The sequence below is a fragment of the Thermochaetoides thermophila genome (genome assembly GCF_000221225.1).
Source record: "Thermochaetoides thermophila DSM 1495 unplaced genomic scaffold scf7180000011815, whole genome shotgun sequence".
In the NCBI taxonomy this organism is placed as follows: domain Eukaryota; kingdom Fungi; phylum Ascomycota; class Sordariomycetes; order Sordariales; family Chaetomiaceae; genus Thermochaetoides; species Thermochaetoides thermophila.
The window spans coordinates 1,084,330-1,099,733 of record NW_006383031.1 but is presented as its reverse complement, the minus strand read 5'-3'; the positions used below and the strand labels follow the sequence as shown (position 1 = coordinate 1,099,733).

Below are 15,404 nucleotides of genomic sequence, written 5' to 3'. Positions count from 1 at the left end.
TTAACCTGAGACATGTTGTGTGGGAGCAGGGATTTCATGATTGCCTTTGAGGACTGGGCCGGAAAAGTTACCACCAATGATAATGAGCAAAACTCCCGTGTCGTAGGGGACAGATCCGATGCTGACCGGCTCGGCGATGGTTAGGTTGGCACTGAAGAGATAGGTCAGCTTTGCGGGAGTGGGCTCAGCAGCGGCATAGAGGTGCTAGCCGCAAATGAGAAAACGCCGAGAGGGTTGGGTATTATCTTGCGAAATAGCAGGAGGGCATGACAGAGGCGGATGTTGGGAGAGGCGATAAGACGAGTTGGATGTGCCGACAATGAGATGTTCCGTTCTATTATTGTTGTTGGCAGGAGGGTGTTGGCCTGTATGAGGAGCATATTTTCGGTTACTTTTGGCCATAATGACGATCCGCTTGAGTTGACCAGTTCTTGTTTGATGTTCCGGAACCACAGGGCTGCAGTGGGTATTAATGGCTAATGCAGGAACAAGAATGTTTAATATATGTGCAGATAACCTTTCGATCTATGTGATAATTCACAAAGATTAAAGAATGCAATTGCACAAACACCTACAATGAAGTCGTGAACAAAAATCACATTGGAAAGGAAAACCATCGTGAGCAGAGTAAGGCTTGTGGTATCCAACTCATTTGATAACAAGCATGTATCACAGCTAGCTAAAATGAACCAAAGATTGGTGAAACAGATAAACCTGCTTGAGCACCTCCTTCCTGGGGACCAATTATTTTGATCTCTGCTTGGAACTCATTGCCTTCTCTCATTACACTCAGCAGACTCATCCAATGTTCCAGCTTCACAGTTTCCCATTGTCCTTTAATCCACAACTCTATTGATTCACCGCACAAACCCTTCCTATCGGTGACCAGGTGATTTTGGAGCAACATTGACTCATTCAAATCCAGTCCCAAGTGCCCTGGATACGACCCACACTGAGATCGGCCAGCTGCTGGAAGGCAGCCGGACTGAGATCAAGGTCATAAGTAGCACAAGCAAGGCAACGGTCGACGACAGTAGCATCGACACTGCGACCGTTGTAATTGGCCCGCAGGCGCCTATTGCAAAGAGAGTTGTAATTGGGATTACTGTTCGGGGTGTAAGGGTCGAAGAGCGGGGCACTCAAGGCCACGACCAAGTCAGCATCGGTATGAACTTGGCCACAGGCTCCCAACCCGGTGTTGTACCAGGTAAAGGAACCATCGTTGCTACGACGAGTCAGGTTTATGGTGCCGATATTGTTGAGAGCATCAATGTTTGCGCTGCTGATGGCGGCAGCCATTCGAGGGCCGGTGTTGGCTTCAACTCCTTCCTTGACAGGAGAAGCATTGCTCAAGTTAGCTATGGCAGCAGCCAAAATAGCGATAGTGTTTAGAGATTTAGAAAACATTTTGAAGGAGTTGTTTGTCGGTTGTTGTGAACGTTGTTGAGCAGGTATGAGGCCTTAGTAGTTTATGAGGTTGGTTGGCACGCAACGATGAGAGGAATTTGCCAAAGTTTATAGCAGAACTTGGCATAAGTCTCATATAAAGTGTTTAGGGCAGCAGGTGTGATGATGATGGTCGAGATACGTTGTTTTTGTGGTGAATGCCTGGTGCTTCAGGGTGAAAACGAGATTGAAAGACTTCAGACCAATTCAAACCGCCCGAGCCGCCTTGATTTTACCAACCATGGCTGCATAATCCTGTCAACGAAGGTGGCGAATTCCATTTTACATTTTTTTTTCAAGGGGAGCCTTTCCGAGTAGGAGCAGCGTGAATGTTAGGTAGCTTGGTCTGAGTCTTCTGTCAGTTTGAAGGGTGGCACGGCATCCGCGATATGGATGCAGTACTGCCCTCAACAATCAAAGTAAATAAATGGCCAGCAGTCTAGCAAGAATTTTATACTTTAAGACAGTTTACTAAGCTGGCCATCGTCAAGCAGAGCCAAAGGCTGACTACTCACCGTTTGGTGATGTCTTGGTGAGAGCCTCTGGGGTGGGAAATATCAGGGTTAGGGTTCCCCTTTCCTTCGCCCCGGACGTTGTTAAACCAACAACCACGCCTTCTGTCAAACAACAAAACTGTATTTCCAAGTGCAGGAGGTTTTTATGACAAACAATCGTGTAACAATCCACAAAAACAATGTGAAATGATCAGTGTTTCTCTACTTCCCCCACATCTGCATAGTTTGCGTCACCTGACGCCTGGGGTCACCCATGGTTTGCTTATACCTTGTTGACGTGATCTGGATCACCAACATTCTCCTTTCCCCTTCATGTCTCTTAGAAGTAGTTGTAAATTGGAAGATTAATCACATACCACAAGTCGCGAACGAGAAGATGTCATGATTGCGGTGTTTATTGTGAGCGTCACCATTATGGCCTTCATCACATGTGCCATTGCCTATATTCCCTTTCCTTTCCTTTCCATTGCTTGGTCTGACAAATATCATGCCAGCTTCATCATGTCATCCGCTTTACTGCTGGGCCTACATATATTTAGTCCACTTTCTTTTGTTATCAGTCACTTATTTAGTATTGGCAGTTATATTGGAATCATATTAGTGGACATATAATCACACATTGCATCTACATGTCTAGACAGTTCTTGGCAGGCATGTATTTTGTCTCATGCATGCTCCATTTCTGACAGGTGGAAATTACATAACAGAATGTAATATATGATGAATAGCACAATGCTATTCCTGGAAAAGTCTGTACTAGGCAACCATGTGGCTGTATGGCGAGGAATCAACACCAACTTAGAGTGAGGTTTTGGATATAATGCCGTGTCGATAAGCGACGAAAGCATAGGGCAATCTCCATTTATGTTAGATCTCCTCATGGGAAAAGGAATTGTCCAGGCCTATGGCGTATTGCTGCTAACATAAGCGGTAATTGATCGAGAATCATCGCCATAACTGCACGACGCTTTGGTAACAGGACAGCCAACTTTTAACAGTACCAATAGTCTTCGCAGGACACTGTCCAAACGCTTCGTTCCGGCCTGTCTCCAACCACACGATCGTACCGGTCTCCCATCACAAAGAGTTCAGCCTGAGCGTTAAGCTCTTTCTCCTTCTCCAAAATCCGGTCATGCTCTTCCCCCCTTGTCCTCTCTCCTCCCCATATATCCCATGTCCAAGGCCATGTGAAATCAGCATAGAATCGTGCCAAAGGATGTTCGCCTTTACACCCCAGGGACTGGAACGGTTCTACCAGTAGCCTATACACAGCTAGAATTTGTTCACCTTCTTCCTTTGAAAGAAATTGGCTATAGATTTCCAACAACTCGTTGGCATGCGGCACGACCAACCTTATAGTAAGGGCGGCCAGGTTAATGCTATCCTTTAACCAACTGATCGTCTGACGCCAGTCACACATAGCAGGATGATCTCGCGATGGCCAATGTCCATGACCGAATCTGGAGAAGACCACTTCCAAAAAGCGGATATGTTGTAAACAGTGCAGGGGGACTTTTTTGCGAAGGAAGTAACTGGCAGCAAATGTGTCGTGCGGGTAATGCCTGATCCAAGAATGCCTTTGGTAAACTCCGTCACTGGATAGCGGACCATCGATAACAATGAATCGATTCTCGGAATAGAAAACCATATTGGCATCGTGATAGAGCGTACGGCAGACCAGAAAAAGGGGGGTTGGTGGCCTACAGCATTTGCAAGTAGAAGAGTATGCAGCATGGCTGCGGTAGCAGAAACAGCCAATGCTCCAGTCCTCTGAACTCCAAGGACTGTCTGCGCATCCAAAGAACGCACATCTACTGTGTCGATCATCGCAAAGCCCCCATTCTCTGCCATCGCACTGTGCTTGCGCAGCCCGAAAATTGTTTCTCTCCCTGCTCCACTCGACTTGTTTTCAAGGGGTAACCAAATCAGTGTATGTAAGTATCTGTAGGCGAATTTCACGTGGCAGGTCGAGAAAATGGGTTGTCCGTGTTCCCTTTTTTGTAGCGTGTGTTTCTCGGGAGAGGATGGAAGGCGTAAGGGACTGAGCAGGCGTTCTTATTCTTAATACTCTCAGAAACTGCATCTTGCGCCAGACCTCTAAGCGTCGAGTCGGGTGCACCACAAAGACGAATATGGCAATCCTTCAGCTTTGGGAGAAGGGCGACACCGGCCAGAATCTCCCGCGCGCCATCCTCATCCCCGGGTCAAAGATCGCAGACCAAAGACAGTTCAAGCCTCCCAGGAGTTATATGCGCCGCAAGATGAGCTGCTGCCGCGTGCCACTCTTTGACCATCTCCTTTGAATAAGAACGTGGTTCCTTTATAGGGACGGGCAGATCGTGATATCCAGGCCAGTGATGAGGATCACGGCAAATACCCGCCTGCCCCAAGATGATGGTGCATGAGGTTCAATGGGCGTGTGTGGCTCTCTTAGGCACTGAGCTCTCCAACAGCACTTTTCCAGATCAAGTCGATGACAGCAATGCGTCTTCTCTCCACATCCTGGACGTTCTAGGTGACAGGAGACTTGGTCAAGGACGATCTTTAGATAAAACATGGACGCCAAGGCGAGTGGACGGAGAGCACGCAGAGCGGACAGGGTCCTGTTCGGTTGGTACCGGATGACAAACCACTGGATCGAGTATAGTAAAGGGATGACCTCGTTGTAAATGGCACGGCAGGATAACAATAAGCCATAATATGGGCCAGCGTCATAGTCCCGCCACATAACATCTTTGAAGGTGAAGGCGCCCAAGTTGTGCATGACGTTAGAGAGATTGACTATCCGCTCGCGTACACCTGTGTACTCATAGATGCGTCGTCGGATCTTAGGAGTTAAGCGTAGAATGCCAGGGACTTGGGGATTTTGCATGATGAACAACTTCAATGACTTCGACCAAAAAGACGGCCTGACTAGAATGTCTGATGATAAAGTGCTGATGACGAGTTCAATTGTGAATTGCTTGTTTTCAGTTGATCTGAAGAGTTGCTTTGGAGGAGAGATGCGTTTAAATCTTTACTGCTGCAGAGGTTAGGCATCTGCAAGCACCGTAGCGTTGCAGCCGCACGTCTGAGGAAACGCGAATCCTGCAGGGTTCGAATAAAGATCATCGGGAACGGCTGACCCCGGCGACGACTATCCGTCCTCAGGATGTCCTCAAGACAACGTCACAATGTCCTCAAATATTCTCAAAATGCCCTAACACAGTTCAATAAAGTTATAGTGACAGACAGGAGGGATAACCCCGCATAGTCAAGACAACTGCACGTTATTGCAAAGGGTATCATGGAACAAAAACGACCGAAATCCTTCCTTCCAATGCCATCAATTCCAGTCAGAGGACACCAAAATCAAGAACTGATACCATTCAGCACCATTCAATACTCCTCCGATATAAACTAAGCTATTCTAAGATGACATCTCTCATATCGGCGCTTTGATTTCATCGCTTTCACTATCTCAGTTCTCCGGAGCTTCGTCTATCTAGAGAGAGGAGGGTGCTCACTATGCCGGCTGAGGACTGTCATTCTGTTCCTGGTAGAAACCATCATTGCCGGTCGCCGAGTAATGGGATAGCCCAGCTTGCTCTTGAGCGTTCGATTCTGTTTGAGTTGCTCGAGAAGGGTGATCTGGCAACTCAGAAACTGGCACTTTAGCAGAGTTCCGATTTTCTTTCTCCTCTATTTCCTTAGGATGTAAGTGTTTCTCCTTGTCCGTGTCATCCGCTGTGCCCTTTTTCATTGAGGTTTTGCCGTTCTCTAAGTGATTTACCAATGGTATACCTCCCGGAACGGCTCCTGCAAATGGGTCTTCTGCCTGAGAAAGTTGCGGGTTGTGCTCTCCATTACCTGCAACGACAGGTTCAAAAGGTGAGCCTCCCCTTATGCTTGATGTTGTCAATGTATGGGTCACTCCTTCAGTTGGCTCCCGCCGAGAACGAATCTTTTGACAACGACAAATTGCGTAAGCAGTGATCACACCAAGCATGAAAAGCACTGCAGCACCGACGGCAATGAAGCCTTTGTCTTTAGGGTCAAGTCTTCTGTCGTTCGTATTGCATTTTGGGTATGAGACTGGAAATGGGGAAGCAGCATCGAGATTCTGTGGGGCCAGATGGAATGTTCTAGTCTCAAGTTAACAAACAAGTATACCTAGGCGAGTGAGAGTATTAGCTTGAGATCTTTAACCATGTAGTAATTGGGGGAAAAAATCGGCCTACCTGTGAAAGAAAGGCTTTCCCGAGGACGCTGGCGTGGGCAGGACTTCCTTCATGGAAAACTTTCAACTCATTATAGCGTCTATCAATAACCAAGGCACCGGCCTTGTCGAGTCCCCGCAGTGGTGACCATAATTCGTAAGCGGGGATGTCGACGACGAGGCTATTCTCCAACACAAATCGGAAGGATCCATTAAAGGACCCTGCATCAGCTGGATAGACAAGTCCAGGTTCGAGGTTCAACAAGTCCTTACTGTATTCCTGCGGGCCAACAGGACTCCCTTGATAGCCGGTGAGATCGCTGAACAATCTCTTGATAGACTCTATAGTCTCCAAAGGTAGCCGGAACAGGTTATCATACCTAGTGAAGGAGTTGATGTCAGGAGAATATCGATCTTTGTCGGGTCTGTGGAGTTCGTCGTGACTTACGGTTCTATACACCACGGTTTTTCGCTGGCTTTCGTGATGATATCGACTTTATTCATTTTGTCACGGTCGGTCTCGTCAGGAATCCAGGTCAAGTTATGGACGGTGACTTGCAAAGGGCAGACACGCCCTCCAATAGGATTGTTTGTGATTGGATAATCCGAAAATGACGATGAAACAACGCTAGCTTGATCGTACCCACCAAGTACGAGACTTCCACGTCTAGGAGATAAAACGGATTGCGAGCCAACGTTGATGCCCCATGACAGAGAATTGATGAGTCCCATTTGTTTGAGTTTTCGGAGGAATGGGGATGCTGACCCAAGACCAAGATGGGAAGCAGTGAAATGTTTTCCCGATGTTATCAAGACGACATCCAAATCGACGGACTGGTCATATAATTTCAGAGTGGTCTTTGCAGCCGTCCCGATTTCATTATCCCCCAGGTTTGTCCAAGACGGATTTTTTTGGCGGATGGTATCCGCTGATAGATCTTGAACCTGGAAATCCGTGATGAAATGCCCTCGTCGTGACGAACATTGAGATTCTGTCATGATTATTCCTTCTGCATCGACTCTATTGCTCTCTTTTTCACACAGAAGGCTAGTCGTGAGGAAGGTATCATTTGTCACAGTCGATGGAGTAAAACAAATCTCCGTCCCACCAATACTAGCTTTGATACCGAATGAGTGGATGTCACTGCCGCTTCTCAGGACTGTACAGTTCCCAAGAGCAAGTTGAACCAAGGGAAACGGCGGGCATGCCGGAGCAGCGGAAGCCTGGTGAACAAGGAGAAGTGAGAAGCAAAACCGTTTGATTCCAAAAGCGGGCCACATCCTGTGGTGTTTGTGAGCTCTGAAACTACAATAATGCTGAAGCTCCAATTGTCTTGGGAAGCATGAAAGCCATCGTACTCCATTACGATCGGCTGTCGTTAATATAGATAGCCTCCATCTTGTCAAGCATCGTGAAGCTTCTCGCTGTGACGTTTGTGACCAAGAGTCGGCTGTCAAACAGCCATCGGACTTTCAAAACCTTCCTGCAGCTAAAGTTAACCACCTGTTGCACAGCCAATGCCAAGATCGTTTCCCACATCTTTGTTGCAACCACACTGTTTGGATAAGTGGAAGGGCTAGACATTTAGGACATTAGGCGTGCCAAGCAAGCAGGGCCACAGTGTGAAGAGAGTGAATGCTGAGCTTGGCTTCCTGATGACAATCCAGATTCATGGGGCTGCAGAGCTGGTGAGCAAGGTTAGTTCCGCCCAGCGGATGGCATGGCAACAAAAAAACACAGCAGTCTGCAGACTTCTGGGCTAGTCAGAAAGACCAGTTACACAAGAAGTTGGGGGATGTTGACTAGCCTCGCAGGTTTGTGACACCTGTGGCTGCAATCGACATTGATCCCAGATTCTGCAGAAAATCGATAGTTCCGTTGATGCCATGTAGGACAAATTCTCCTACGCAGTAATCGGACTACCAAAATGGGACTTTGGAGGCTATGTCAGTCACCTTATCACCCTGCCATGAGTGTTGAAGCCTGCTTGCCCCAAAGGGACGGGAGAAGCCTGGGGTCTGGAGGTGAATGTTAATGGCATTGAATGAAAGGGTCTCCGAGTGGACTAAGCGATGAGCTTACTCAGCAGAACCTCAAGCAAAAGTTGAGGATATGGATCTCATTATTGCAATGCTCCAAATTAGGAACTGAATCCTTACTTTTTGGTCTCAAGGCGGTTTTGGGGGAATGGCCATCGGATTAAAAGGTGACAAATGACGTCGAGATGCGACATCCCCGGGTCGGGAATGCTCCACCCATTACCGATCTGAAGTGACCCGCTTTGCCCATGGACCCTCAAGGGCCCACTGGCAGCTCCACACAGCCCAGCTCCACCCGCCCCAGCCGACACCGCTGGACGCCTGCACACCACAGTCTCTGTCTCAAGGCAGAACACCAACAACACAGAGTATCATATCACATCCAGCCACCAGGGACGTCCTGTCAACAACGCCATCGAAACCATGGCGAAGGCAAAGGGCCCCAGCTTTGGGTTGCTAGACAGCGACAAATGCAGGGGGTACCAAGATGAAGCGTGTCACTGCCAAACAACCCCTCTCCAGGCTGCCCCCCAGCCCGTTCGTCAATACGCATATTGTCGCCTCCAGCAGTGTTGGTTGGTCGCCTTATTCCACGAACTCCGTTTTCGGATTGTTGACAAGAAATACAACTATATTCGGAATCTTTTGCTGTGTCTCATTGTGTTTTTCGTTGTAAATACCGCACACGAACTGATCCTTTTTGAATCAGCTCAGGATGACTCTCTGGGCATCACTCCTTCGTCTATCCCTTCTCCCGTTACCTACCCGGGAGAGCGCATCTCATGGATACCATGTGGTACCCTTAACAATGAGCTTCTTGAGTGCACGAACCTTAGTGTACCCATCGATCACTTCAGCGAACGGTCCTCTGACAAGACCTTCACCATTCCCCTTATCCGACTGCGCAGCAACCGCACGAGCGACACACCTCTCCCCAATATCCTGCTCAACCCAGGGGGACCTGGCGGTTCTGGCACACAGTTTGTCTACCGTCTCGGTGCCAAGCTGCGTGATGTTCTTGGGGACGGGGTTCACCTGATTGGCTTCGATCCGCGTGGTGTGAACGGTTCAATCCCACGTGCTAGCTGCTATAAGACTCCAGAGTTACGAGAGCGGCTTGGCTTCGTTCGTGATAAGAAGGTTGTTGAGGATAGTGGCGAGCTATGGGCATGGAGCCAGAACTTTGCAAAAGCGTGCCAGGAAACCATGGGGCCACATGGAAAGTACATCAACACACCACAGACAGCTGCAGATATGAACTCGATTTTGGACGCTCTTGGACAGAGAGGACTTTGGTATTGGGGCTTCAGCTATGGCACGCTTCTTGGGCAGACATACGCAGCCCTCTTCCCTGAGCGGACTGAGAGAGTTGTAATTGACGGTGTCGCGAATCAATGGGACTGGTATGAAAGCCGTCTTGACAAGGAGATGATGACCGATACAGACGCCGTCTGGAACGGCTTTATCGAAGAATGCATCAAGGCTGGAAAATGGAAGTGCGACTTGGCTCAGTTGGCATCTACAAAGGAGGAGCTTGCAGACATGTTGCTTCGCGAAATCGGCAAGCTACGTGATGACCCTGTGCCAGTGTATGTCAACGCCGAAAAGTATGGTGTGCTGGACTACTGGGACATCTTGTACGGCGGTATCTTTCCAGCACTCTACAAGCCCGCTTCCTGGAGTAGGCTAGCCAGCAACTTGGCTGCTCTTCTCAAGGGCAACGCAACCCCAGCATTCCTGGAATATGGCCAAAAAAGTCCATTTGATCTCGAGGGCGAGGCCTTCAAGGTCATTAGCCTGAACGATGGGTTATCTGGCCCTGCCCATTGGCCCAACACCCGCAAGGCCCTCCTTGATGAACTGATCCCGTTCTTCAACCAGTCACTCTTCAGTGAAGACGCCTTTGACTTCTACTTCTCGAAGCAGGCCTGGACCATCCCCCGCACACACACCTACTCTCCTCCCAAGCGTGGTGTCTCAGTCGTCCAAACAGCGCATCCTATTCTCATACTTTCAACTACATACGACCCCGTGTGTCCACTCATGTCAGCCCGTGCCGCCAGCCAGGCGTATGCTGGGTCCCGTATCGTCGAGGTAAAGGGATATGGGCACTGCTCGACAGCCGTTCCTTCCCGGTGTGTAGCGAATCATGTGAGGGAGTACTTTTACGAAGGCAAGCTGCCAAAGGAGGATGTGCAGTGCGAGGCAGATGGTTCTCCGTACTTTAAAACGATGGAGGAGCAGGTTGCTGCTGCGGAAGCCCTGGATGAGGAGGACCGCAGGATCAGGTTCGCGCAGCTGGCGCTTGCAGAGGAGGGGATAGGGCCGTGGAGAAGGTAGGTTTTGGATTTCCCAGACCTCTGATGGTTCTTGTAGATGTAGATCTTAGATGTTATCTTGGTAAATCAGGTCTGTACATTTGCCTGCTTACTACACCGCTTTACTAGGTCCTATGGAAACATATAAACATAAAACTCTGACCGGAACAGTTGCCATGAGACCATGCCACCATCCATGTGACCCCTTAAGGTTCATTCTAACATTTATTTGTACCTCTCCCTTATATCGTTCCTAATCCTTCCCAGAATACCATCTGGCTTTCCTCCCTGTGTACTTCAACGAAAAGATACCTCTCTCGATCGAGTTCAAGAGAATGTACCCCGACTTGAAGTACGGATACACCGACCACGTCCCAATGAAGGCCAAGCTGCCCTCGGTCTCATCATCCTCCGGATAACAATCGAAGAAGCCGACCTCCTCAAAGTTACCTCCCGTCGGGTCAATCTCAACCCCCGATACGTCCACAATCCTTAGCCCCGACGCATAATTCGCTTGATACGTCAACCCCTTGTGCACATATTGGTTGTGATCAATCGACCTTGCCGGGCTTTTGTAGAAGCCGGTGTTTATCGGATTCTCTAGATTGGTCACATTCCAAATATACGTCGTCGTCCTACCATCGCCAAAGGGGACCGTCCCACTCCTCTCATCGAGCTCATCGTCCAGCAACAACCACTCCATCCCCTCATCCACCAGCCACCCCTGATGACTATACGCCACACCGTTGTACCCCGTGCGACTGACCACTACCGGGTTGCTCTTATCCGTCAGGTCCATGATCGTCAATGAGTCCTCGTTGAAATTGAAGCAGATCTCGCGGCCTTGGTACCGGACATCCGGCCCGCGGTACACCACACATTGTGCGTCATGGACATACCCATCCTGTGGGACACAGCCTGGTGAGGTCGGGTTTGTAGGGTCTGACACATCGACCATGAACATGCCGCCCTTGCAGGGCGTGTCCCGGGCGTTGGCTCCGGAACGGCCGCCGACCGCGTAGATCATGTTGCGTTCGGGGTGAGCCACGATGTTGTGCGAGGCGCCGAAGCCGGCGAAGTGAGCGGTGATATCGGTTGTTTTGTTGAACACCTTGGGGGTGAACTGAGGTTTGGGGGTGAACAGGCCAAGGAAGTCCCACCAGAAGGATTTGGCCTGCGGACGGATGGCTTCCAGCTTGCGCAGGTCGAAGATCTGCAGGCCGTGATCGTGCGACTCGGCGCCGATGTACGCGTGATGGCCAATAACCTTGATGTCCCGCCAGTTTGTCGCATCTGTGTGGGTGTCCAGCCGGCCGAGGTATGTCAAGGCGCCGGTCTTAGTGTCGACCTCAACGAAGGCGACCCCGTCACGCTGTCCGACGATGCCAAACTCCCGTCCGGCTGGCGACGTCCAGCCCCAGACGTCGTTACCCGCCTTGGCTTGCGAACCGAGGTCTTCATGGGAGAGGAAAGCGTGGAGGTCAACGTTGCGGCAGGAGTAGGTGTTGTTGCCTTTCGTTGAGAGGACGGCTTTACCGTTGATGCAGGGGATACGGTTAGAGATCTTGGGGTAGAGGGCTGAGCCGCCGAAGAGTCCTTGCTGTGCAAAGGTATCCCATTCGGCTTCTTTAAGGGCCATCAGTTCTTCCATGATACTGGCGGTTTTGATTTGGGCGTGTGCGGCTGTTGCCGCGAGGATGAAGGGTGTTGGCTTCATGGTGATACTGCCTGAGGGTTGTTGGATGTTCGCCTGGTGATGATCAAGTCTGTAGGTGATGCTCACGGCCAGCCTCTCTTGATATATCCCCGAAGGCTTTCGCCTTCTCTGTCATCTCCGTTCAGGCCGTCACCATTAGCATCACCGATCTCCGTGTTCCCTATCCCCCACAGCCCCATGCTTCAATCCTCAACACAACCGGGACTGGAAGGTAACATCCCACACTTGGCGCCCGGTCCCTTCGTCCCGCAACCGCCAGCCAGTTACATCTCCCCCGTAAATATCGTCATCGCACAAAACAGGTAGGTAATGTGTCGTATGCCCCGCCATACATCTTTCCCTGCGAGGATGTCTGCCAACGGCATGTTAAGTCTACGATCGAGTCATCTCGATTCCCCCTCGCCATGTGGACCGGGCATGATGAAGGGTTGCTGACTGTTAGCAGCATCAACTTCCCTCATTAGGATGGTGCTCCGGCCGAGCATGCAGGGCAGAGATACATCCCGAGCTGTCGTGGCGGGAGTGCTAATGCCGTTTACCTACCTCTGCTGAGGTAGGCGTGCATAGGTGGTTAACTAGTTTGTGGTCAAGATACTGTAAAAGTGCCGACGTCGCCGAGTCACGCTGGATTATGCTGATGTGAATCGGCTCGGCAGTGGCTAAGGCAAATAATGCCGTGCATGCGGTGGGACTTTAGAACTGTTGCAACAGGTCTATGTTGTGATCGGCCAGTCGGGATGAAGAAATTTGTAACCAGACCGTTTGGGGTGTACACGACAATGATGCACGGCTAGGTAGCAGACCGTTGTGGATATCGTCTAGTCCGATTTACAGTCAACAATCCAACCAGAGGTCCGTGAAAACATGTCACCTTCCTGGAGTTGTATGCCGGTGATAGCCAGGGTTCCTATACCCGAGAGCACTTGGAAGAGCCGAGGCATGTAAGCCAAGGACTGTTTACCTGTTCGATGCCGAAGTCCAAAAATCGAGTCCTCAACGTTTTTCTGGTGTTAACCCTCCGAAGATGATAATATCTGGGATGGAAGTTAAGGTATGGCAGCCTTCGGTATCACCAATTCATCAATCCAACGCACTTTTTGTTATGGGGAAGTCTCAAGTGAGGCAAAGAGGAGGATGGCTTGCAGCAACAAAAGCCCAGAGTTTTGTGTTCCTTTGCCTTATCATCACCAACTAGGCAGCTGGTAAATGTCTATCATTGATTTGAGTGCTCAAAGATGAAAAACAACTCCCACCACAATAGGACAAGCAAGACCGACGAAGAAAAGAATAGCAAGAAAATCCACAGGGGCCGGAGTATCACCTCATATATAAGCCCTCCTTTACTCCAACCAGGTAAAACCCGGTATTCATCATTCACTTAGCATATCTCAAACCTTGACCCGACCTAGCAGAACAATTCATGATCCACATTCCTTCTCACCAACGACTACCCCCCTCACTCAGCAGATGCCTGACCCTCTTGCTTGGGCACCTCCTCTGGAGCAAGTTCCTTTACGTCTTCATCCTTCTGCTTACTCTCCTCAGCTGCCGTGCCATTCTCTGGCGGTGAGGGAGTGGTTGGAGTGACCGGAGGCTCCAATGATGAAGAAGGCTTCTCAGGTGCTGCTGCCGCAGCAGCAGCATTCGAGTTTGACGAGGAAGTGCACCGCAGAAGTTCAGACACAAAGCTTTGTCCCCACCAAGCACTCGTGTACTTGAACACGTAGCGCTCCAGCTTCTTGAAGTTGGCCTCCCTCTGCTCAGGAGACATAGTGACTGCCTCATGAATGGCATTTGCCAGCTCCTCCGTGTTCCATGGGTTGACAATGATACTGCCGTTCAGCGACTGAGCAGCACCAGTGAACTCAGACAGAATCATAACACCATGACGATCGCGCTGCGTGGCGATGTACTCATATGAAACCAAGTTCATACCATCGCGCGTTGAGCTGACCAAGCACACGTCACTAACGGCATACAGAGCAGTCAACTCATCAAAGGTAACCGACTGGTGCAGGAAGTGAATTGGCATGAACTCAATCGTGCCAAACTTGCCATTGATACGACCAACCAGTTCGTTGACAACGGCACGCAAGTTCTGGTACTCCTCGACGTCTTGTCTGCTGGGGACGGCAACCTGGACCAAGACAATCTTGCCAATCCATTCAGGATGCTCGGTCAAGAAGACCTCAAGGGCATGCAACTTCTGCGGCACGCCCTTAATGTAGTCGAGACGGTCGACGCCGACGATCAGCTTGACCCCTTCGAACTTACGCTTCAGGGTCTCAATCCGGTTCTGCACGCTCGGCTTCTTGAGGCCTTCGACGAACTTGTCCGGGTCAATTCCAATCGGGAATGCACCAACCGTCACGAACCGGCCACGCCATTCCACGCCGTTGGGCGTCGTCGCCGTTCCCAGGATGCGCGAGCAGCTGCTGAGGAAGTGCCGAGCGTAGTCGTAGGTGTGGAAGCCGATCAGGTCGCAGCTCAACACACCGATCAGGAGCTCCTCGCGGACGGGTAAGATGCGGTAGATCTCGCTGCTAGGGAACGGGGTGTGCAGGAAAAAGCCGATGCGAACGTTCTTCTTTGTGTCGCCGATCATCTTGCGCAGAAGGTTGGGCAGCAGCATGAGGTGGTAGTCGTGGACCCAAACCAGGTCACCATCCTGAATATCCTTGATGACTGTGTCGGCGAAGAGCTTGTTCACATCACGGTAGGCTGCCCAGGCAGCTTCGTCGAAGGTAATCTCACCGGGGTGGTAGTGGAAGAGGGGCCAGAGAATGGAGTCTGTAACCACGGAAGTGAGCATGAAGGTAAGGAGTAAGTAGACCCTAAGGATGGGAACGTACTGGCAAAGCCGTTGTAGTGCCGATCGGCAAGCTCATCATCGACGAAGACAGGAATTGCATTGTACTTCTCGCGCAATTGCTGGCGCATGGGGCCAGCCTCCGACTCGGGCACCTCAAGGCCCGGCCAGCCGTACCACTGGAAGCTCGTAGTCTTGGAGAGACCGCTCAGGCCAGTAACGAGACCGCCCGACGACATGGAGAAGGTGTACTGGCCATCATCGCTGCGCTTGATAGTGATAGGCAGGCGGTTCGAGATCAAAAGCAGCCTGCCGGGCGGAGCGCCCTGGTCTTCGACAAGGCTCGGCATGGTGACAGCGG

The 15,404-nt window shown here is 50.4% G+C and overlaps 4 protein-coding genes across 4 annotated transcripts; 1 reads left to right on the top strand and 3 right to left on the bottom strand.

Moving 5' to 3' along the window:
* Positions 1-1,407, bottom strand: CTHT_0019250 (uncharacterized protein; the record flags this gene model as incomplete). The annotated part of the gene is made up of 2 exons (XM_006692350.1): positions 1-204; positions 952-1,407. 2 exons carry the CDS (start codon positions 1,405-1,407, stop codon positions 1-3), a joined length of 660 nt encoding a protein of 219 aa, XP_006692413.1.
* Positions 1,408-8,686: 7,279 nt separating this feature from the next.
* On the top strand, positions 8,687-10,539 carry CTHT_0019240 (uncharacterized protein; the record flags this gene model as incomplete). The annotated part of the gene is made up of 2 exons (XM_006692349.1): positions 8,687-8,774; positions 8,909-10,539. 2 exons carry the CDS (start codon positions 8,687-8,689, stop codon positions 10,537-10,539), a joined length of 1,719 nt encoding a protein of 572 aa, XP_006692412.1.
* Positions 10,540-10,770: 231 nt separating this feature from the next.
* On the bottom strand, positions 10,771-12,234 carry CTHT_0019230 (uncharacterized protein; the record flags this gene model as incomplete). Its single annotated transcript, XM_006692348.1, has 1 exon — positions 10,771-12,234. One exon carries the CDS (start codon positions 12,232-12,234, stop codon positions 10,771-10,773), a length of 1,464 nt encoding a protein of 487 aa, XP_006692411.1.
* Positions 12,235-13,690: 1,456 nt separating this feature from the next.
* Positions 13,691-15,393, bottom strand: CTHT_0019220 (phosphate synthase-like protein; the record flags this gene model as incomplete). Its single annotated transcript, XM_006692347.1, has 2 exons — positions 13,691-15,024; positions 15,087-15,393. The coding sequence occupies 2 exons, from the start codon at positions 15,391-15,393 to the stop codon at positions 13,691-13,693; spliced, it is 1,641 nt and encodes a 546-aa protein (XP_006692410.1).
* Positions 15,394-15,404: the final 11 nt, after the last annotated feature.